The sequence below is a fragment of the Budorcas taxicolor genome, chromosome 5 (genome assembly GCF_023091745.1).
Source record: "Budorcas taxicolor isolate Tak-1 chromosome 5, Takin1.1, whole genome shotgun sequence".
NCBI lineage: Eukaryota > Metazoa > Chordata > Mammalia > Artiodactyla > Bovidae > Budorcas > Budorcas taxicolor.
Window position 1 is genome coordinate 6629567 of NC_068914.1, and position 25443 is coordinate 6655009.

At 37.7% G+C, this 25443-nt stretch overlaps 1 protein-coding gene across 1 annotated transcript in view; it reads right to left on the minus strand.

The window, feature by feature from the left end:
• CCSER2 (coiled-coil serine rich protein 2) overlaps positions 1-25443 on the minus strand; it is a 122069-nt gene that overhangs the window by 48088 nt on the left and 48538 nt on the right. Inside the window, exons 5-6 of the mRNA XM_052640144.1 lie at positions 21684-21879; positions 4494-4577 (exon numbers count right to left, since the gene is read on the minus strand). Of these exons, the coding sequence (XP_052496104.1) occupies positions 4494-4577; positions 21684-21879 (280 nt within the window). The remainder of the gene's footprint in view (positions 1-4493; positions 4578-21683; positions 21880-25443) is intronic.

Consider the following 25443-nt stretch of genomic DNA (forward strand, 5'->3'; position numbering starts at 1 on the left):
CCACAGTTCCACCATAAGCAGAAGGTTCACATCCTTGTATTCAACCAACTGCAGATCGATGTAGTACTATAGTCTTTTTTTAAAAATCCAAGTATAAGTGGACCCATGCAATTCAAAACTTGTTCAAGGCTCATCTGTAGAATATATACATAAATGATACATCTTTCCAGAGAGAATAATAAGCAAGCAAATATAATGTGTTGGTACTGAGCAAAGTATACCATCTTCTTCAGATAGGTTTGGAACAAAAAACACTGTAGTCTCATTAACAAGAGATCAAAAACAAACATTTTATAAAGGCTCTGATGTATCACATAAGCATCAGAATGGGGAAGAAACAATATAGAAGAAAACATTTAATTTTGCAGTTGTTATGCACACAGCAATGAACTATTTATTACATATGAAAAAAAATGACTTTCAGCTGAATTTTTAAAATGTTCAGGGACTTAAAAAATTCATAAATCAAGACCAAAAACAGATGGATTACAAATCATGAGTTAAATTAGTGGGAGAAGTACTCAATGTGATTAATAAGACTGCAGAAAAAATGGTACGTTATCAGACATAAAAACTGATCTTTTTGTACAAACATATGACTGTATATACAACAGTCATAAAAATTACTTGCACTCCGGTTTCAGTTATGCAACTCACATGCCAAAGAAATGATCCTAAGTACAAGAAAAGCTGTAATAAGATATCTTCAAGTTCATCAACTTAGAACTGCCTTTAAGAGGACAACTGAAATACAATGTAGCAACAGGATGGAATACTATGTAGCCATCATTCAGGCATTGCTAGGTTCTGCTGATGTTAGAGAAAATGAACCCAAAAGTGAAATCAAAATATGAGTATGTAAAACATTTAGCACCAACATGCTTATAGCATTATTTATATGACAGGCACTGCTCTAAGGATTTTACACATAAAGATAGGAAAAGGAAAACATATCAGGAAATGGTTAACCCCAATGGAGTTTTAAAGGTAAGTAAGAAGCTCTAACGACACAAAGTGTGGCAAACTTTTGACTTTAGGTTTAGGGATTCTGTAAGACAATACAGAGATGGGGACAAGGAGAGCATATTTGGAGAATTATAACCACTAATGCTGCACACGAAGGCTACGGTGAACAGTGGGGAGCAATGTGGTTAGTACACTAGGCAAGGGACAGATCACAGAGGGCCTGAACATCAGGCATGCTACAGCCACGGAGTAACGGATAGATCTGCACTGGAGATGGCTTTGACAGCTGTTTGGAGGATATATTTGACAAGGTTAACAACAAAACTAGGCTAGGAAAGTGGTTATCAAGATGTTGCAGTACTCCAGGTAAGAGCAGGAGCCTGACCCAAGAGAGTGATACTAGGGAGGAGAAGAAAGAGGAAAAGAGATTTTGGCAGTTCACTGCATGTGAGAGAAGAGCACAGAGGAGCAGTCAAGAGTGACATCTCCATTTCTAGCTTGGATGACACAGTGAACAGAAAGAACAGAATGAAGGAGGAGAAGTATGTCCAAAGAAGAGTATTTTTCAGTTTTAAAAATATTGTTAGAAGTACACACATCTGTGAGAGATGTGTTTGAACAGTGGGACACTGGAAATGTGCAGTGGATAAGCAGATTACCAAGTATGAGAGACAGTGATTATATTAATACATATAAAAATCACTGTCTCTCATACTTGGTAATCTCGTCCACAGGACATTTCCAACGTGTCCCACTCACAATGGGAAACCCATGTTGGGGCTTCCCTGGTGGATCAGATGGAAAAGACTGCCCGCAATGAAGACCTGGGTTCAATCCCTGGGTTGGGAAGATCCCCTGGAGAAGGTAATGGCTACCCACTGCAATATTCTTGCCTGGGAAATCCCATGGACAGAGGAGCTTGGCAGGCTACAGTCCCTGGGGTTGCAAAGTGTTGGACACAACTGAGCGACTAACAACACAACATGTTACATGTGAAATCATGAGAGTAGAAAGTTCAATGAACACTGGACTAAAGATACAAACCTATATTCTAACAAAGAAAAGAATCCAAGAAAGGTGGGCAGGCAGGTGGTGTGGAGGAGAGGGGATGTTAAGGGGTAAGGGAATTCAGAAAGAACTGACACAAAAACCAAGGGATAAAGCTTTTAAGACAAAGGCCGTGCCAAATGTGTATTTTTCCAGGTTTCCACAACTAGAAAGAGAGTCAAGGAAAGGTTTATCTGATTTACTGAATTTAGGATAGGTAAGATACAGAAATTTATAAAGTGAGGATGAAGAGGAAGTAAAGGAAGCACACTAACGAGACATGAGAGAGGAGGCAGACAGAGTTTGGTCTTTAACTGCAGCAGAAGACAGTCAAGAACAAGAAAGGGTAGTCTTCCACAGCACAGTGGTCACTATTCCCTGTAACTGGAATAAAGTAAATCAGAGTGACATAGACACAGATAAGCTGGGCGGCAGAAAGGCAAAGAAGATCTTCCTTGATGAACACAAGGCAAATGCAGCAGCTGAGAAGAGTGGCTGAGAAAGGGGGATGAGACAAGTGGTCAACGTCTGAAACAGCTCATCAGGGACATGGCAGAGGGAGCTGTGCTCAGATAAGGAGAGACTGGTGACAGGACAGGTCCAGTAGAGAGTTTAGGCCCTAAAGTTGTAATGGTGTACCATTTGAAATTGAACTGCAAAACCATCCTCAATGAGCAGATTTGGGGATTTGCTGATGAACATGAAGGACTGTCTAGTGTACTAGAAAGAGCAAGTATGAGCTATTGCACGCATGCGTGCTCAGTTGTGTCTGACTGTTTGTGACCCGGGGGCCAGGCTCCTCTGTCTTTGGAATTTTCCAAGCCAGGATACTGTAATGGATTGCCATCTCCTACTCATAGATCTTCCTGATCCAGGGATCGAACCCCCATCTCTTGTATCTCCTACATTGGAAGGCAGATTCTGGACTATTGGCACCACCCGGGAAGCCCAATGAGAAACTGCATCTACCCTCAAAAAGAAGGAAGAAAGACTAGGGATGATCTGACGGAAAGGAAAGGCACTGAGGACAAGAGAGAAACACACGCTGTGTTTATCTTACAACACTAAACACACGACGAACTTTAAAGGAGGATGGAAAAAGCAGACACGAGTTCTGCACCAAAGGCTGGAATTAAATTTCTTCTTTAAAAAGAATTTATTTATATGTAAAAAACTTCTCACAAAAAAATTTAGAAAAAAGTCAATTTTTACTTTTAAAGTAACAATCACAAAACAAACAAACAAACAAAAAACAACAACTGAGACAACCAGAAATCATCTAAATCAATGGCTCTCAAGGGAGTATGTACGTAAATTTTTCAAAAAGAGATGTCCTCTTTCAAACCTATTACTATACTCACAACAGGATGGAAACCTGAAGATGGGAAGAAATTTATATTAAAGAACAGGTAGGTAACACGCTAAAAAGCCAAGATCGGACAACCAGATGTGACTATTATCCAATATTTTTTTATTTTGTGTTTTATACATAAATTTGTTCCCCAAAAGTCACTCCATATCCTATGAGAAAACTGTGCTTCCCTGATGCTTAATATCAAGACTGGTCAGTTGACCTGTTTTGGAAGCAACATATGTTACATTCAACCAATGTGTTCTGCCAATGCTACTTTCCCTCAGGTACAAAAAGCATGACCTTCATCCAGAATCCCAGAAAGAAGAAAAAACATGAAGTCTCACTAATCTACAACCAAAATGCAACATAATGAGAAATAATAAGTAAGAAATAAACTTTTGTTAAAAACAAAGAAAAAAAAAGAAATAAACTTTTGTTATTGTAAGCCACCAGTATTTTGAGGCTGTTACTACAGACAAGTAGAATACACTGACTAGAATACTTTGAAAACAGAATGGGAAAGGAAACAATAATTTTACCTGGAACTAGGAAAGACAAGAATACTTGTATGTCCTTAAGAAATAAATATGTGATTCATGAAGATACAAAAAGAATTTTCTTCAACTAAAACTAGACCTAAAGATGAGAACTATAAAAAAATATACAAGTACAAAATGCATCTGCATTCTATATATCTTTAAACATTAAAAAAATGTCATTTTCAGCTATTGAATATTGTTCTTTAATATTCTGATTATATATATATACACATATATATGAGAAGTACCTATTTACAGTTTTAATTTTTACTGGTAGTCATATTTTAAATTGCTATAATTCTGAAAAAAAAAAAAGATTTAATTAATTTTTTAAAAAGAATCCGGTACCAATATTAATACTGGGACAGATGACTATCCAACTGATAAAACAACTCAAATTAAAGTACCACAGGGATATCAACTTAACTTAAAAAGTTGGTAAAAGTGAAAGGCAAATCTGACCAAAACCCAAGACAACAAAGTTGCAGGTTTAAATATATTTATTATTAACAGTGTTATTATTGCTTTATAATTTTAGTAATAAAAAACTTTTTTTTAAATTCAGCATGACTACCTAGTCATCATACCTTGCATATATGATCACCATCTTCTGGTTCCGGACTAGATGGCAATGAGAGCTGAACATCATGCAATGAACCACTTCCATCATGCTGTCAGAAAGAAGAAAAGGAAAACGCAAGAGTAATACAATTAACTGCAGGCATTCTGCTCAACCTGAACTCACCCCAGACCAAATGCTAGAGTGGTAATCAATTAAGATTTCAGAAATCTCCTGTTTACCTCCATGCACTGGTAGAAACAAACGCAGAAGAGGAAACAACAGGGTTCAAGAAAGAGTATTTTGTGGAACATTCACTATGTAAGCCGACGGTGAGAAAGCCAGTGAAAGTTTTAGAATGGGAAAAGAAACACAGGACAATTCCTTACAAATCTTAAGATTACTCCACCTATGAAAAATGTAAAATAAAAGTCAAATTAAATCTGATTTGAATCAGATCTGGTGTTTTGAGTACAAAGGAGTCAGACACAATAATATTAAATGACTCAAAAAGATCTGACCACAGAAAACATTTGAATAGAAACAGACACATGAGTATAGATACTGCATGACTCTATCAAGTTTGAGAAGAGGTAAAATTAATTTATGGTGCTAAAAATCAGAACAGTGGCTGGCTTAGAAGAAAGGGGTTATTGACAGTAAGTGCATTATAACCCATAAAGATGCTGGAAATGTTTTGTGTCCTCTCTGTATGGCAGTTACATGGGTACATAACAAGTGAAAAGTACAAGCTTAACACTTAAGACTGGTACACCTTTAAGCACTTTACTGGATATACACTATACCTCAATTTTAAAAATTGAAAAATTAAAGTTTTTGTCCTTAAACCCAATTTTTTAAAAAATAACAGGGTATCATTAAGTCCTACGTCTTGCTGAAATAGTTTAGGAATAATCAGATAAAACAAGGCATGTCCAATGATTCACAGACAACCTTAAAAAAGATGAACTAACAATATGCCTGGGATGATGGTGAGGGACCTAGATCCTGACCAAGGCAGTACAACTGCAGCTCAATACCTTATTTGTTCAGATGGTACCTGGCTGCCTTGTGATACCCACTGAATCAACAGCCTTCAACTCCTGGGCATATATCTGAGAAAAACATGATCTGAAAAGATACATGCACCTCAATGTTCACCGTAGCACTGTTTACAATAGCGAAGACATGTAATCAACCTAAATGTCCACTGACAGAGAAATGGATAAAAAAGATGTGGTACGCATATACAGTGGAATATTAGCCATTAAAAAGAATGAAATGACACTATCTGCAGCAATATGGATGGACCTAAAGACTGTCATAATGAGTGATGTAAGTCAGACAGAGAAGGAAAAATGTCATACAACAATCACTTGTATGTGGGATCTAAAGAAAAAGAAAAAAAAAACTACACAAATGAACCTATCTACAAAACAGAAAGAGATTCACAGACTTAGAGAATGAACTTATGGTTGTCTGTACACACTGCTACATATAAAATGGATAACCAACTATATACAATGGATAACCTACTGCATAGCACATGGAACTCTGGTTATTTGGCAGCCTGGATGGGAGAGGAGTCTGGGGGAGAATGGATACATGTATATGGACGGCTGAGTCCCTCCACTGTTCATCTGAAACTACCACAACAATATTAATCAGCTATACCCCAATACAAAATTTTTTTAAAGTTAAAAAAAAAAAGCCCAGTCCTATATATAAGTATATATTTGAGAAAAGAGGAACTATAAAACGACTTCTTTTCCAACATCTACAATACCTTCCTGGCCACTGCAAAGTAGGAACCCCAAAGAACAGGAGACAACACAAGCTCACACTGCTTTGCCTTGGACATGGATTTAGTTGTGGGAAGTGTGCAGTAAAACAGAACTTTCACTGTAGAGGACTAAAAAGGCAAGCTCATAGAAATAGAAAATACCAGGATGTCATGAAGAAAGTAACTCTAGAAAACTGTATATAAATTTCTAGGTTCACCACTCCTGAGCATCACACTTGCTTGGATCTGATCCTAAGCAGCATTTCAAAAACTTTGAGAAATAAACCAAGACCACACTGCCCAGGTCCCAAGCTGGCCACTGGAAGGTGTACACTCAAAACAGACCTGGCAGGCACGGCAAAGGCTTTGGGAACAACTGACAGTAAAACCACAACCCAAAGGTGGCTAATCAGAACTTGCCGTGTGGTCCCAACCAAATACTCTATCTGCTTAAAAGGAAAAAATCAACATTCTCCATAAAGTTTAAACAATATTAAGAGTCTCATACTACAGGAGTGATGCTAAAGCTGAAACTCCAGTACTTTGGCCACCTCATGCAAAGAGTTGACTCACTGGAAAAGACTCTGATGCTGGGAGGGATTGGGGGCAGGAGGAGAAGGGGACGACAGAGGATGAGATGGCTGGATGGCATCATGGACTCGATGGACGTGAGTCTGAGTGAACTCCGGGAGTTGGTGATGGACAGGGAGGCCTGGCGTGCTGCGATCCATAGGGTCGCAAAGAGTCGGACACGACTGAGCGACTGAACTGAACTGAACTGAACACAACAGTCAAGCATCTAAGATATGATCCAAAACTACTCAGTGTACAAAGAAAGAAAGCCTCGAAACACACAGAAAAATACAACGAACATCAATGACAAGACTAAAAAGTTAAAATTAAGTAACAAAAAAATTAACTATAAGAGATTTTAATAGTTATTATAAAAATTCTACAAAAGTAAGGGTGAACTCTTAAAGGGAACAGAAAGAGAAAGTCTCAGCAAAGACTTAACACACAAAGTGGAAAATGACAATGTCAGAACTGCAAAGGTTCAATAACCAAAAATTTTTAGTGTACTGGATGCATTAAATACTAGATGCACTAAATACTATGGTACTTAGATGGACTAAATACAGTATCAGCATTTGAGTTACAGATTGAACATAAAGATAGATCAACAGAAATCCAATCTGAACAATAAAGACAAAAAAAGATGGGGGAGGGGCAGAAAACAGAGCTTGGTGCAGGAGTTATAGGACAATAACAAGAGCTCTAATATTTATATCACTGAGGTCATAGAAGGCAGAGCTCACGGCAAAGATTTTTGAAGAGACAATGGATAAATACACTTCATATCTGGTGAAAGACATGAACCTACATATCTGAATAATTCAACTTAAAAGAATAGAAAATAGAATGTGCTCTGTGAACAAAATGGAATATTAACTAGAAAATCAAAACCAGAAAAATAATCTTCAAACACTTAGAAAGTAACAAGAAACTTCTTTGATCCATGGGTCAAAAGAAGTACCAAGGTAAATAAGAAAATATTTTCAGTTGAAAGGAAAATGAAACCACATATCAAAATCTGTGGAATGCAATTAAAGCAGTGCTTAGAGGGAAAAATTATTGTACCCGATACTTATATTAAAGCAAAGCTGTCAAATCCATAACTGGAACAAAATAAAGCCAGCACAAACAAAAAGATGAAAATAACAGAGTATGGAAATTAATGAAACTGAAAATCAAGAAACAGAAATCAGTGAAGCCAATTTAAAACATGCAGGAAAAAAAAAAGAAATCAATGGTGCCAAAGCAGGTTTTTTGATAACTGCAACCATCACCAAAACATGCAAAAGGCATTTATAAAGTGACTGCTTTTAACAACAGCGACAAAAATAATGATAATGTGAAAATCTAGGGTTTTTAACTGACTTCATTAACTCAAATTTTAAATGCTTGCCCAAAAAGTACAATTTTTTCAATATCCATTTATCTCATCATTTACATAACTGATAAAAAACATATACAAAGAACTATTAATAATCAAAAATAAAATAAAAAATCTGTTAGCAAAAAAAAGACACTTCACAAAAGAAGATATACAATTGAAAAATAAGCATAAGAAAAGATGCTAAATGTCATTAGTCATTCAGTTCAGTTGCTCAGTCGTGTCCAACTCTTTGCGACCCCATGAACTGCAGCACGCCAGGCCTCCCTGTCCATCACTGACTCCTGGAGCTTTCTCAAACTCAGGTCCATTGAGTCGGTGATGCCATCCAGCCATCTCATCCTCTGTCGTCCCTGTTTCTTCCTGCTCCCAATCCCTCCCAGCATCAGAGTCTTTCCTAATGAGTCAACTCTTTGCATGAGGTGGCCAAAATACTGGAGTTTCAGCTTTAGCATCAGTCCTTCCAAAGAACAACCAGGACTGATCTCCTTTAGAATAGACTGGTTGGATCTCCTTGCAGTCCAAGGGACTCTCAAGAGTCTTCTCCAACATCACAGTTCAAAAGCATCAATTCTTCAGCACTCAGCTTTCTTCACAGTCCAACTTTCACATCCATACACGACCACTGGAAAAACCATAGCCTTGACTAGACAGACCTTTGTTGGCAAAGTAATGTCTCTGCTTTTGAATATGCTATCTAGGTTGGTCATAACTTTCCTTCCAAGGAGTAAGCGTCTTTTAATTGCATGGCTGTAGTCAACCATCTGCAGTGATTTTGGAGACCCAAAAAATAAAGTCTGACACTGTTTCTACTGTTTCCCCATCTATTCCCCATGAAGTGATAGGATCAGATGCCATGATCTTCATTTTCTGAATGTTGAGCTTTAAGCCAACTTTTTCATTCTCCTCTTTCACTCTCATCAAGAGGCTTTTTAGTTCCTCTTCACTTTCTGCCATAAGGGTGGTGTCATCTGCATATCTGAGGTGATTGATATTTCTCCCAGCAATTCCAGCTTGTGCTTCATCCAGCCCAGTGTTTCTCATGAATTCTGCATATAAGTTAAATAAGCAGGGTGGCAATATACAGCCTTGAAACACTCCTTTCCCGATTTGGAACCAGTCTGTTGTTCCATGTCCAGTTCTAACTGTTGCTTCCTGACCTGCATACAGGTTTCTCAAGAGGCAGGTCAGGTGGTCTGGTATTCCCATCTCTTTCAGAATTTTCCACAGTTTTTTGTGATCCACACAGTCAAAGCCTTTGGCATAGTTAATAAAGCAGAAATTGATGTTTTTCTGGAACTCTCTTGCTTTTTCCATGATCCAGCAGATGTGGCAAATGCAAATTAAAACCAGAATGTGATACCAATGCATGACTTGGGAAGGGCTTTTGAAAAATGCAGAACACTTGGAACTCTCATTAATTGTGGTAGGAATACAAAATCAAATAACCACTTTGGAAAACAGCTTGCTGATTTCTCAAGAAGTTCAGTTCAGTTCAGTTCAGTTCAGTCACTCAGTCGTGTCCAACTCTTTGCGACTCCATGAATCGCAGCATGCCAGGCCTCCCTGTTCATCACCAACTCCCAGAGTTCACCCAGACTCGCGGCCATCGAGTCCGTGATGCCATCCAGCCATCTCATCCTCTTTCGTCCCCTTCTCCTCCTGCCCCCACTCCCTCCCAGCATCAGTCTTTTCCAGTGAGTCAACTCTTCGCATGAGGTGGCCAAAGTACTGGAGTTTCAGCTTTAGCATCATTCCTTCCAAAGAAATCCCAGGGTTGATTTCCTTCAGAATGGACTGGTTGGATCTCCTTGCAGTCCAAGGGACTCTCAAGAGTCTTCTTCAACACCACAGCTCAAAAGCATCAATTCTTTGGCACTGAGCCGTCTTCACAGTCCAACTCTCACATCCATACATGACCACTGGAAAAACCATAGCCTTGACTAGACGGACCTTAATCGGCAAAGTAATGCCTCTGCTTTTGAATATACTATCTAGGTTGGTCATAACTTTTCTTCCAAGGAGTAAGTGTCTTTTAATTTCATGGCTGCAATCACCATCTGCAGTGATTTTGGAGCCCCCCAAAATAAAGTCTGACACTGTTTCTGCTGTTTCCCCATCTATTTCCCATGGAGTGATGGGACCGGATGCGATGATCTTTGTTTTCTGAATGTTGAGCTTTAAGCCAACTTTTTCGCTCTCCTCTTTCACTTTCATCAAGAGGCTTTTTAGAAGTTAGATATATACTTATCAACCAGCATTCCCGTTCCCAGGTAAGAAATTAAAACATCCTCACATGAAAATCTGTGCACGAATATTTATAGTGGGTTTATTCATAATTGCCAAAAACTGGAAAAAGACACAAATATCCTTCAACTGCTAAACACATAAACAGACTATGACATATGTATACAGTATAATACTACTAAGAAGGGCAATGCCAAAGATTCTTCAAACTATCATATAACTCACAGGCTCAATTCACACACACACACTGCTAGGCTTCAACAGTACATAAACCTAGAACTTCCAGATGTACAAGCTGGATTTAGAAAAGGCAGAGGAACCAGAGATCAAATTGCCAACATCTGCTAGATAGTAGAAAAAGCAAGAGAATTCCAGGAAAATAATCTACTTCTGCTTCATTGACTACACTCAAGCCTTTGACTGTGTGGATCACAATAAACCGTGAAAAGTTCTTAAAGAGATGGGACTAGCAGACCACCTTACTTGATTGCTAAGAAATCTGTATGCAGGTCAAGAAGCCACAGTTAGAACCAGACATGGAACAACAGACTGGTTCAAAATGGGAAAGGAGTACATCAGGCTATATATTGATGCCTTGCTTATTTAACTTATATGCCGAGTAAATCATGTGAAACATTGGGCTGGATGAATCACAAGCTGGACTCAAAACTGCCGGGAGAAATATCAATCACCTCAGATATGCAGATGATACCACCCTTATGGCACAAAGTGAAAAGGAACTAAAGAGCCTCTTGATGAAGGTTGAAAGAGGAGTGAAAAAGCTGGCTTAAAACTCAACATTCTAAAAGCTAAGATCATAGCATCCAGTCCCATCACTTCATGGCAAATAGATGGGGAAGAAAATGGAAACAGTGGCAGACTGTATTTTCTCGAGCTCTAACATCACTGCCGACAGTGACTGCAGCCATGAAATTAGAAGTTGCTTGCTCCTTGGAAGAAAAGCTATGACAAGTCGAGACAGTGTATTAAGAAGCAGAGGCATCACTTTATCAACAAAGGCCCATATAGTCAAAGCTATGATTTCTCCAGTAGTCATGTAAGGATGTGAGAGTTGGACCATAAAGAAGGCTGACTGCCAAAGAATTAATGTTTTCCAACTGTGGTGTTTGGAAGAGAAGACTCTTGAGGGTCCCTTGGACTGCAGGAGATCAAACCAGTCAATCTTAAAGAAAATCAACCCTGAATATTCACTGAATGGTGTTGAAGCTGAAGCTCCAATTCTTTGGCCACTTGATACCAACAGCTGAGTCAGTGAACAAGACTCTGATGCTGGGAAAGATTAAGGGCATGAAGAGTAGCGGGCGACAGACGCTGGAGATAATGGAGGATAGGGAAGCTTGGTGAGCTGCAGTCCACAGGGTCGGAGAGTTGGACACGACCGAGTGACTGAACAACAAATGTAACATCAATTTTGCCTCTTATCTAAAAGGGCTAAAATATATTTACTATATGGCCAAAGGAAAAGTTTTCAAAAGTTTCCAATGTTTTGCTTTAGGACACAAAGGAAATATCAATACATTCCAAAGAATTTATATCCTATAGACATTATTCTTTACTATTAATGTTTTAAGATTTGTCGTTGTTTAATTGCTAAGTCATGTCTGACTCTTTGCAACCCCATAGACTGTAGCCTGCCAAGCTCCTCTGTCCATGTGATTTCCCAGGCAAGAATACTAGAGTGGGTTGCCATTTCCTTCTCCAAGGGATATTCCCAGCCCAGGGATTGATCCCATTAGCTCCTGCATTGCAGGTGTGTTTTTTTTTTTTTTACTGCTGAGCCACCAAATTAGAAATTAATTAGAAAAGAAGTCTTGTATACCAAACCTGCATTTTTGAAAATTAAAAAAATTCTTCTAAATAAAATAAATTTATAGCACGGCCCAAGACAAGTGGGATTCATTAATGTTTAAGTTATCAGTATATCGCTAAGAGTTGGACACAACTGAGCGACTGAACAACCACATGTCTCAAAGGCATGTCTCAGAGCCTTCCAATTTTTAACAGGCTAATAATATAGATTCAAGAGATCAAAGAAGGAAAAGGCTATTATTTCCATCAAAGCACAAGAGTTTAAAGATCATGAATATAATCTCCAATTCTATCTATAATAAAACCACATACCCTCCAAATAACTTTGACACTACTTGACTTAGATGAAAAGAATTCAGGCCAAAATTAGGAAACATTTTGAGACAAGTCTTTTTAAGCTTTGGGGGTGGTGGGGGGGAATCATAAAATGTACAGAAAACATTATCTTTTTAAAAATCACTGAATAACAACCATGCATGCAATGTCCATGCTTCATCCTACACATACGAGTGCCGTGCTCAGTCAGTTCAGTCATGTCTGACTCTTTGTGACCCCATGGACTATAACCCACCAGGCTCCCCTGTCAACAGGATTTCAGGCAAGAATACTGGCATGGGTTGCCATTTTCTCCTCCAGGGGATCTTCCTGACCCAGGGATCAAATCTGTGTCTCTTATGTCTCCTGAATCGGTAGGCAGGTTCTTTACCACTAGCACCACCTAAGGAGCTAAGTTTATTGACCAGTGTTGGGCACTGTTCTAAGCATTTTGAATACACATATTTAATAAATGCATAGATGCAAAAACATAAAAACTGTAACACACCACTGCACAAAAGTAAACAATTCATAGTTAACTGATTATCCAAGTATTCTGGCTGCTTTACTAAGTGAAGTATTTCAGCAGTTTCTGTGGGTTCTAGTTAGGATTTTTTTTTAAGTCTTTATTGACTTTGTTACAATATTGCTTGCACTTTATATTTTGGGTTTTTGGCCATGAGGCATGTGAAATCTTAGTTCCCTAACCAAGAATGGAACCCACGACCCCTGCATTGGAAGGCAAAGTCTTAACCACTAGACCACCAAGGAAGCCCTAGTCAGGATTTTTGAGCTCTGAATGCAATTAACCTTAAGTCGACTAACTCTTAAGTCATTAGTATTCTACTAAAGATTCAAAAAGACCAGTAAACCTTCCCCTGTTCTAAGAGGAACACTTCCACCATCTTCCATTTTTCTTTTTCAACAAAGCACAAAGGTAAACTTTTGTTCTAATATTTAAACTCTTCACATATTAACATGTAGGAAACCCTGTAACAAATTCCATCTTACCCAGGTGGGTCTTCCATTAGTTTCCAAAAATTGGGATCTTCCTATCAGTTCCAAAGCAGCTGCAACGGACATGGACACTTGAAATGAACTAACCAAAAGCCTGGCAGCACTGACCAGTCTCTGCTGACAAGCAGCATCAGTGACGTCAACAAAGCACCCTTGTGTTTCTGATATGCTACAACACAATCACAAGAGGCACCCTAGGAAAGGGAGTGGAGCAACAGGAGAGATTTTTTCATTTTCTTTTCGTAAGTCACTTTTTTAAATAGCAGAGTAAATGGACGAACATTGTATCACATCACACAACCTAGAATGTGCGCTAAGATAAATTTTTGAGTAATACTGTAATTCACCTATGGGATTTAAAATCTAATGATTCAAACTATATTTGGAAAGATTATAAAAATATAATCATAAAGCCTGATTTTCAATAAGAGTTTAAGAAATGAGTTGATCCTCACAGACGCTTGGGGCAAAGACATTTTCAAAACAAAAATTTTACTGACATTCAAATTGACTAGAACACTGTTATATATGGCTAAAATCTGTAATATTCTAAGCAAACCTTATTTATAAATTTCATCAGTTTTAACTTTTTTTATTAAACCTAAGTGTTTAACTTGTACATATAGATATCTTTTTCTATAGATTTATTTTGCCATTTAAAAACAGTAGTTGTAGATTTCTTCTAAATTTTCTACATTAAAGAAAATATTTAACTCTTCAAACCATCTGAGTTTGCTGGCTTCCCTGGTAGCTCACCTGGTAAAGAATCTGCCTGTAAAGCAAGAGACCCCGGCTCACTTCATGGGTCAGGATGATCCCCTGGAGAAGGGATAGGTTACCCACTCCAGCATTCTTGGGCTTCCCCGGTAGCTCAGACTATAAAGAATATGCCTACAATGTGGGAGACCTGGGTTCAATCCCTGGGTTAGGAAGATCCCCTGGAGGTGGGCATGGCAACCCACTCCAGTATTCTTGCCTGGAGAATCCCCATGGACAGAGGAGCCTGGTGGGCTTCAGTCCACGGGGTTGCAAAGACTTGGACACAACGGAGCGACTAAGCACAGCACAGTTTCTATACTATTCTACTTTATTAGGAAAAATAGTTACGATGGACAAAATTTATTTCAAAATCTCCTAACCAGCTGTAACACATAGTTTTTAAGACCAATGCACTAGACACAGGACAAGAATGACATCTTCCTTCTTTTTATCTTCATTACCAGCACAATCCTTGAAACTCAACAAGTGCTCAATAAAGTACACTGAATGATGAAATAACAATCAATGGATTCTAAAGAAAACAGAATTAGCTTTTAGGCAGCTACATAAAATTATAAGCAATGCAAGGAATTAAAAATCCTTGACCTTCACATTTTTATCATTATTGATGTTGCTACTGTCAGTATTATAACAGCTAACATTAACTGCTTCCTATGCATCAGACACTATGCTTAGCACTTGCCTAAATTTCCTCACGTTTTCTTTACAACAGTCCTGAAACAGGAGCTATTATAACTTCTACTTCTGTTATAAGGAAATCTAGGCATAGGAAGTTTAAGTAATTTAACTTATCCAAGATCACACAACAGACAAGTGGAAAAAATGTCCTGAATTCAAATTCTAATTTTTGAATACATCTATTATTATTAACTTTCATTATTATTCTAGAAATTTAACATTATCTCAATTAACCCACAACTAAAAACAACTCAAATGTCTATCAACAAGTAAATGGATGAAAATAAAACTGTGGTATACACACACACACACACACACACACACACACACACACACACACACATAATGGAATGTTACCCAACAATAAAAACTAATATACTGAAACTCACAAAACACAGGTAAGTATCAAAATCATTATGGTGAGTGAAAAAAATCCAGCAAGAAAAAAGCACACATTGTATAGTTTAGAGGAAGACAAAACTTTCAGATGAAGTTCTAGAAAGGACAAAACCTTAGTAACAGAAAGCAGAGCAATAGCTGCCTGGGCCAGGTTTGAGAGAAGACTGACTACAAAGGGACATAAGAGAATTTTAGCAGCAACAGCAATGTCCTATATCTTGATTGTTGTGGTAGTGGTCACACAGCTGTATATATTCATCAAAACTCAAATTATATACTTAAAATAGGCACAATTCATTTGAATGCAAATTCTACCTTGATAAAGTCAATCATTTTTTTAAAATTTGCTTCTATTTCCTCCTCACTTTATCTTCCTGAATGAGGCAAAAATAAATAAATAAGTCTCCAACCAAAAAGGACAGCCCAGCACAGGGTTTCAGAATCTAAGGAGGCTGAAAAACAGGTCCCTGCCAGTGGCCAGCTTACCAAGGCATGTCAGAGCTTAAAAGACTGAAAAGGGCATACACAGAGAGGATGGGAGAACAATTTGATACCAGAGTCAAATCTGAGTAGAAAGAGGAGGATATATGTACAGCCTGCTATGGGCTGTAAGTGTAAGCAGGGTGGTGTAGAGTGGGCACACTCCCACAGGAGGGCCTTTAGAGAGCTACAAGAGCTCAAGCAGCATGAACAGGGCATCTCTGCAGGAAAAGGCCCAGTGTCAGGTGTCAGACCCAAACAGGGTTAAGAAGGCACCCATGTGCAGGCATCAACTGACATCTGTAGTGTCAAGCCCAAGCAGAGTGAAGTGGCATCCACAGGAAGAGAAGACTGGTGTGGTGTGTTAGAATCCATGAGGCTGACAAGGAGTCAGAGCCCAAGTAGGGAGAGTAGCCAGGCACAGAGATACAGAATCTTAGAGAGGTGAGGAGGTCAAGTGTACAAGAGAGGCGGTGAGAAGCTGATTATAGTCAGCTGCTGCTGCTGCTAAGTCACTTCAGTCGTATCCGACTCTGTGTGACCTCAGAGACGGCAGCCCACCAGGCTACCCGTCCCTGGGATTCTCCAGGCAAGAACACTGGAGTGGGTTGCCATTTTCTTCTCCAGTGCATCAAAGTCAAAAGTCAAAGTGAAGTCGCTCAGTCGTGTCTGACTCTTTGCGACCCCATGGACTGCAACCCACCAGGCTCCTCCGTCCATGGGATTTTCCAGGCAAGAGTACTGGAGTGAGGTGCCATTGTCAGCAAAATTGGTTAAAAGAGTAAATATATTATGGTCATCAGAGTGAAAAGAAAACTGAGGAAGTACCACAGTTTGAAGAAATCTACAAAAACATGACAACTTTTAAAAGCAACATGTGATGGTAAACCAGATCTTTCTGTTATACAGAATACTACATCAAGACAAAGAGATGGGGAAACAGTGGCTGACTTTATTTTTCTGGGCTCCAAAATACTGCAGGTGGTGATTGCAGCCATGAAATTAAAAGACGCTTACTCCTTGGAAGGAAAGTTATGACCAACCTAGACAACATATTAAAAAGCAGAGACATTACTTTGTCAACAAAGGCTATGGTTTTCCAGTGGTCATGTATGCATGTGAGAGTTGGACTATAAAGAAAGCTGAGCACCGAAGAATTGATGCTTTTGAATTGTGATGGTATTGGAGAAGACTCTTGAGAGTCCCTTGGACTGCAAGGAGATCCAACTAGTCCATCCTAAAGGAGATCAGTCCTGGGTGTTCACTGGTAGGACTAATGTTGAAGCTAAAACTCTAATACTTTGGCTACCTGATGCAAAGAGCTGACTCATTTGAAAAGACCCTGATGCTGGGAAAGATTGAAGGTGGGAGAAGAAGGGGACAACAGAGGATGAGATGGTTGTATGGCATCACCGACCAATGGACAGGGGTTTGGGTGGACTCCGGGAGTTGGTGATGGACAGGAAGGCCTGGTGTGCTGCAGTTCATGGGGTCGCAAAGAATCGGACACGACTGAGCGACCGAACTGAACTGAACCCCAAGACAAAGGGCTAAATCTGAACAGGCTCTGAGGATTAAATGGTAGTAATGTGTCAATGTTTCAAATTTCCTGATTTTGAAATGCAGAATAAAGCCACAATTAAACACCACTACAGTCCCATCACATGACAAAAATTAAGAAGTCTGATAATACCAAGTGCTGCTCAGATGTAGAACAATGCAAAAAAGCATTCACTATTTGAAAAGAGTGAAACAGACTGAACAATTTGGGGAAATAGCTTCCTATTTCTGGAATATTTCTATGCTCCATGACACAGAAATTTCACTCCTAGTTAGTTATTCCAGACGAATTTTCACACATGTATACCAGGAATACTTCATATCATTTGTCATAGCCAAAAAAAAAAAAAAAAACCCTGGAAAAAAACCAAAATGGACATCAATAGTAAAATGGAGAAAGAAACTGTTCAGAATTGGAGACTACAAAAATGAAAATTAATGAAGCAGAACATAAATATCAAAGAACCTTAAATAAAATGCTGAATGGAAGAAGCAATTCACAGAGAAATACTTAAGTATAATTTCATTTACATAAAGCTCTAAGAGACAAAACTAATATATTTATAGGGACACAGACAGTGAAAGTGTTAGTCACTCAGTCATGTCAGACTCTGTGACCCCAAGAACTGTAGCCCGCCAGGTTCCTCTGTCCATAATATTCTCCAGGCCAAGAATACTGGAGTGAGTTGCCATTCCCTTCTCTATGGGATCTTCCCGACCCAGAAAACGAACCTGGGTCTCCTGCACTGCAGGCAGATGCTTTACAATCTGAGCCAATAGAGACGCCCAAAAATTAACAGAAAAAGATACGAGGGAAGTACTAGATTCTGGAAAGGGAAGATACTACAGTGAAGAATGAACACTTCTTAATGTCTCATCCCTTAACCTGGGTGGTGAGTATAAAACTGTGTCCTGTTATCCATTAAAGGGTACCCTTACGCTGTATACGCTCTTTTTATGTATATTTCATGAACTTGGTTTTCCTGTCATGATGAAAAAGTCTGGGGATAGAGAAGCTTGAGTTTCCTGACTTTCCTGTGGTTCTCTGCCACCACGTGGCAATCATTCAGCAGCTCCTCAACTCGCAGTGCACTCACGCGGGTGCTACTGCTGTGAACAGTCCATCCACCTGGCACTGCACCCATGCATCCATTCCCCCCCACACACAGAAACAGAGAGAGAGAGAGAGAGAGAGAGGAACAGAGAGAGCCAGAGACCGACAGACAAGAGAACTGTGTGAGAGACACACTACTGGCTTTATTCTCAACCCTGGAGCTGAGAGAAAACAAACAAAACATTTGTATGGCATACCTGATAGTTCATGAAACACGCAGGCTCATGCCAGGGAGACAGGGTATGAATCATCAGGATCAAATATTTTGTAATCCCAAAGAAAAATATCAAAGAGATACCATCATGTACTTTTCACTACTCCACAGTTTTCATTTCTCACTCCAAGGTCAAAACAGATGCTGAATGTGAAAATATGATAAAAGCAAACAGGGAAAATAATGAACTAAGAGTGAAGAAAATGGATGAGCAAAACCACTCATGCTCATGTGGGTTAGAAATATGAGAATTAACTGGAAGTCTGCATAAGGCGAGAATAGATTCCCAGTCTTCTACCTCTATTCCAAGAAGAAAAAAAAGTAGTTTCTTCTCTGGAGAAATAGTAACAACCTGAGAAGGAAAAACACTCTACTTAGTTAAGTACTGAGGGTCCACTAATATTCACGTGTCACTGTAAAGTGAAGCCAGCCAGCTGACAAGACAACCCATGCGTAAAGAGTCCTGAATCAACTTTCTAACCCTTCAATCTTAAATATTAATAAACAACAAAGACTCATTATATATCTGAAGAAACATTCCAAAAGAAAGAGAAACTAAAACACAAAAAACAAAATGACCATTTATGAAGAGATAATAATGTAGGGAACTTGAGAAATCTTAACAAAACACAACAGAAACAAGCTACTTAATATATTTACTAAGAAAATAAGACAAAATAAGAACTGAATGATATGAAAAAGGAAAGGTATACAATAAAGAGCTCTTGGAAACTGAAAATACAACTGCCAAGATAAATAATTCAACAGAAACAGGGAGCTGGAATATGAAGGTGAGGAAATACATCAGAAAACATAATCAAACTCAAAGAAAAGGGAAATATGAAAGAAAAAAAGACTGAAAACTCATAAATTCTAGTTTGGATTACCAAGAATTCCAGAAAGATACACTCAGACACTCAGAGAAAACAGGATAAATAAAATACTCACAGAAATGACTTAAGGAAATTTCACACTACATGAATCTTCATAAAACTCAGTGATTACCCACACATTAAGTGAATACAAACAAGTACAACAAAATTTAAATCCCAGGACATCACTGAAACTGCAAACTGCCAGAAATAACAGACTAAAAATCTCCCAGAGAGATCAAAAACAGACAAAACGCAAGGTAAGATGGATTAGAATGTAGCAGACTTTTCTCAGTGGCTAAACTGGATTCTAGAAAAGATATGACTTCAAATTTCTAAGGAAACACTCACTTCTATACCAGCCAAAGTATTCCATCCCTGCCAAACTATTACTATAAACTAAATATGAGAGTAGATAAAGAGATTCCAATGACATATCAGCTAGAAAAAAAGTACCATCCATTTGCCCTCTCTTAGGAAGTAAATTAAGGATATATTCCTGCTAAATACAAGAGAAAACTAAGAAAAAAGAAGATAAATTATCCAAGAAATAACAGTCTCAATCCTAGAAGATGACGAAAGAAATCCGTGTATGATAATTCTAAAGACACTTAGTAACCTGTTCAGATTAGAAAAGGCTGGCTCAAGTGGGGAGAAGGACAGAAATATTGCTTGTTTCATTAAGCTTCTGGATACTATGTGATTTTTTTTAAAACCATGTACATGTATCACACTGAAGTTTTTATAATTACTAAAAGGGACAAATTAAGAGGCTGTTATACAAAATACTGGACTAGTTCAGCTTTTAACTTCTATCAGCATTTGGGGAAATGTTAAAGATATCCTAAACAGACTCTGCAATTTTCTTCTCACAATTTTGTTTTCACTACATAAACAAAGAATAAAGTCAATTTGAAATCTTTAGAAGATTTCTTTATCAGGAGCTTCAGAGACATTGGAAAGAAAAGGTAGAAGAGGTGAGAAGTAGCTGAAATGTGTTAAATATGTATTTGGAGTTAGTACTAGCTTTACCCTGTTTTGTGTCTGGGTGTATCTCTTCGTTACAGTTCGGAGAAGGCGATGGCACCCCACTCCAGTACTCCTGCCTGGCAAATCCCACAGACAGAGGAGCCTGGTAGGAGTCAGACACCACTGAGCGTCTTCACTTTCACTTTTCACTTTCATACATAGGAGAAGGAAATGGCAACCCACTCCAGTGTTCTTGCCTGGAGAATCCCAGGGACGAGGGAGCCTGGTGGGCTGCCGTCTATCTATGGGGTTGCACAGACACGACTGAAGCAACTTAGCAGCAGTTACAGTTAAACTAAGGTGTAAACTCTGTGTCTGTGTTAACTGTTAACTGTCTGTGTTAACTGTTCAAACCAAGAAAATACTACTGAATCAGAAGCCAGCTTCTACTATCAGCTCACCACGTGGACAGGCGCATCACTGCTCTGAGTCCCTGTTTTCTCCAAAAAAAATGAGAAGACTGGGGAAGTTTAAACTCGAAGGTTTCAAACCAAAGTGGGATTATGTGACTATGATTATATAAAATGCTGTTTCTTATTTCTCACTGAGCTGAAATTACAGTAGCAGTATAGTGCTGAAGTAAAGTGGCACTGATGACTGAACACCTACTATGTTTCAGGTATTAAATCACTCGATTTGCAACCATGAACTCTAGCTCTCTTAACAACCTTACAACATAGGTACTATGAAAATGAGGAAACAGAAGCAGAGCGCTCACCAAATATTATACAGCTCATAAATGCTGGTGACTTTACAGAGACCATCATGCAAAACCCCAAGTCTTTTTCTCCCCTCAGAAGAGTTTCTGTTCGGTACTATTTATGACCATTATTTCTCCACAAATCTAAACAGTCATTAGAAACTCAACTTTACTTTAAAAAAATAGTAAAGTCAATCCATTTGCAATTCAAAATATCAGAGTTGAAAATGTTCCCTATATACTAACCTGATGCAGCAGCCGTTTCAGCTTGAGTAACTGAGTTTTTACAGCAGTGCAATCCTGAACCATATGCCGAAGGGTCATCTCATCCAGTATCACCGTATTTTCTGGTACATCTACAAACATCTTCTGAGCCTGGAAAAAGGGGGTCCCTCCATAGCTTTCAAAATGACCCAAAGGAGATTCTCTATAGGGAGAGCCTCTGGAAGGGCAGGGGAAGAAGTTGGAGGGAAAAGATATACAATATAATTTCAGAAAGAAAGAAAGATTATGATATTATTACAGTGATTATTACAAATCATTTATTATCACAAAGCCTTTTGACTTTTACTCATCTCAGATAGCGAATTTGCTTTCACTGAAAATTTCAATCAATTCTAGTTGTCATTAACACAGTTATCATCTGCACTCCCTCCTTTTGTGTATTTTACACATTGGTTATGTAAAGCTTATTCTTTAGGAACTAGAGTAGAAACAAAAACTTCTGGGGAAAGGTCTTGCCTGGAAAAAGTTATATTTATTTTACTCTTCTGCACTGATTGATCTTTAGCTTTTAATTTTAGTTACTCTCTTAAACTTCACATCTTTTTCTAGCTGTTACCCTCATTAATTCCCAGTTTAGATATACCCCTGGACTCCTATTTCTGGGAAGTTCCAGCAGATAGTTAAGACAAATATAGTGTTATTCTTCTTTTGTTTTTACATTGCTGATAAACCATCTTTTCCAGTAAAGATTAAACAAGGTTTTACCAAAGTCTTAAACACACCACATATTTCCTAATCTTAAACTACCTTAAAAAATTCTTTTTTTTAATTTTGTTTTTTAAATTTTAAAGTTTCCTTTGTTCCATACAATAACATACATGTTGAATAAGAGGAAATAAAAACTAAGGGTAATGTGTTTCATGGACATGAAAAACAGAATGTTTTAACCAGCAGTCATAGCTATAGCAATCTAAAAATTACTGTATTCACATTACACATAATCCCAGTTAGTTTTTAATATAAGAACTTGTGATATATGTAAAATTTCAATATTTAAAATAATACACTAAAAAAGTATTCTCTCCAATATAACATCTACATTAACATATCAGGATTAAACTTAAATTCATGGATACATTAAATTTCAAAAGTAGAAATACATTTTCTAATAAATTTTCTAGGTTTTAACAAATATTCCCAAATCTCTAAATTCTCAAATATTCAATATGAGCTTGGTTTTCATAAGGTAATTATTCTTCTCTGAAGCTACTTCTCATACTTGATTTTAGGCCTGATTTTTCTTTCAACCCAAGAAAGAGATTTTTAAGAACATTTAAATGCTGATCCACAGGTAAGACCCTAATTTGTTCACATTTAACTATTTTATCTTTGTTGATTCAAAATATAGTTGAATTATTAAATTTTGAATAATGATAATTATTACTATGACTTTACCATCTATAACTGAATAGACAAGATATATACAGAGTAATGAAAAATTTTTCTAGTAAGACAAAAAGAATCACCTGGCAAATGAATAGTAGAGACAAGAGTTATGTTCTTGGAGAAAAAGTTGACATAATTTGGGAAATTTTTTTGAATAGGAAAGAACTTGGGATGAATTATAAAGTACAAGGTTTGAGTTGGGCAGGAATGAAAGGTGAAAGCTTTCTAGAAAAAGAAAATAAAAAGAAATGGCACAAAAGTGCGTGTTTTTCAGGGACAAGGAGACTCTCACGTATGGCTTAGGGGACCACAAACAGCCTGAATCCAATTCATTCTTCTACTTCATCCCTCCATATACTTGCCTCCCTCAGACCAACTTTTTAATCCATAGCCAATTTACCAGAGACTGCCAAAGCATGAATCAGGAATGGAATAATGGCCTATATTAGATTTAGGTATAAATATGAACCATATGTAAGGAAGTGATGAATTAAAAACATTTCGAAGGAAGGGTCAAAAGGTCTTGATCACTAACTGATTATGGGGACAAAGAACTGGCACCTAGAGAAGCCAAAACAGTGTAAAAGACACAGCTCCATCCTAGAACTTAAGTTTTTATGTTGGCTCATAGTAACTAGCTATTGAAAATACTCAGTATTCTTTGGGCCATAGATTCTCTCAGTGCTGTCCAGAGCCTACCAAATAAAGTTCATATGCCTTAAGTTGCATTTCTAATACCTCCACCATGAGACCCAAAACTAAACTTATATCTCGTCCAAGTCTTAATGACCTTGAACTAGATAAAACTGTTTTATGATCCATAAATTATTTTATAGCATAAATGAAAGAAACCTGCATACATGTCACCTCTGATTATAAGCCCTTTAAAAACAAGGATTTATTCATTTTTACATTATCCAATTAATGCAGATTATCTGCGTTCAAATCTCAGCTCTGTCACTCACTTAGCTATATACCACAAAGGGCAAGTTACTTTATCTATGCTTCATTTCCCTGACTTATAAAATGAGAATAAGAGTATCTTACTAGGTTGGTAAAAGGATTAAATGAGGCAATAATATATGCTAAAGTGTTTGGAATGGTGCTTGATATGTAATAATTGTTAGGTAAAAACCAATTACTGATGTATTACTATTATTATTGCTATCAATAATTTCTAACTTCTTTATATTGAAAATTTTTTCTAACACAAATGTCAAAAGAATACTATAATGCCATATACCCTTCTCCTAAATTACCCAATTGATAAATGTTGACACAATGCTCTATTAATATGGGTGTAAACTGTTACTAAACCATATGACAGTAAGGTGGAAACAACATAACATCTCAATGAGGGCCATGTGAAGGTTGCTGGGAATAAAATGAGTATAATTGAGAAGGTACAAAGACAGAAGAAGACAAAACTAAGACAGAAAGCAAATATATGAGAGGCTGTTTTCAGAAAATAAAACAGAAGGGAAAAACAAGATAATGAAGATTTTGAGATTTCACCTTCTGAGAAGATGATGCAGTTCACAAAGGAAAATCTGCATCTTTGAAAAAGACTGAGAGGTAAAAACATGAGACAAAGAGGACTGGACAAAACACCTTATGTTAGCTGGACAGTCATAAATTTGTACTTCTGTACAGATTTTAACAATCACTGACTTCTAAAGAGAAATTAGGTCATGAAAGCAGCAGAAGACTTCAAGCTGCTTTGGAGAAAACACTGGAAGGTGAGCAGTGTGTTTGCAAAGGCAGAACCTATGTGGTCAATCACAGACCAAACAGGCTGGTGGATATGAAGAATTGAACCAATACAGGTATGGATGAAGGTAAAAATTACCTCAGTGGTTAAGAAGCATAAGAATGAAATGCTCACTATCATCAGTATCATTTAACATTGTTCTGTAAGTATAGCCAATAAAATCAACAACAACAACAACAAAAGGATCAGAGTAACTACAAAAAGGAATCTGTAAGAAATAAGCTTTTTCAAAACCAATTTAAATTTAAACCATATACAGGAGCAGCACCTGATATTCAATCCACACATCAAATAATCACTTGGCTGCATAACCACTTATCGCAATTTCGAAGTAATCTCCCCAAATTATATGGCTCTATCCATACATTTACATTCTTCTCCACTTCTATCAGAGCTTCTTTATGACTAAGATAGGTGATTTTTGTGTGAAACTGAAGATTTGTAATTCACAGGTTAGAATGGTGAGTGGAGATACTCTGTGTGTGTGAGAGAGAGAGAAAGAGAGGGATTTGGGGATTTTTCTTTCTCATTTATCTCCTAATCTCAATCACAGTTTGACTTCAC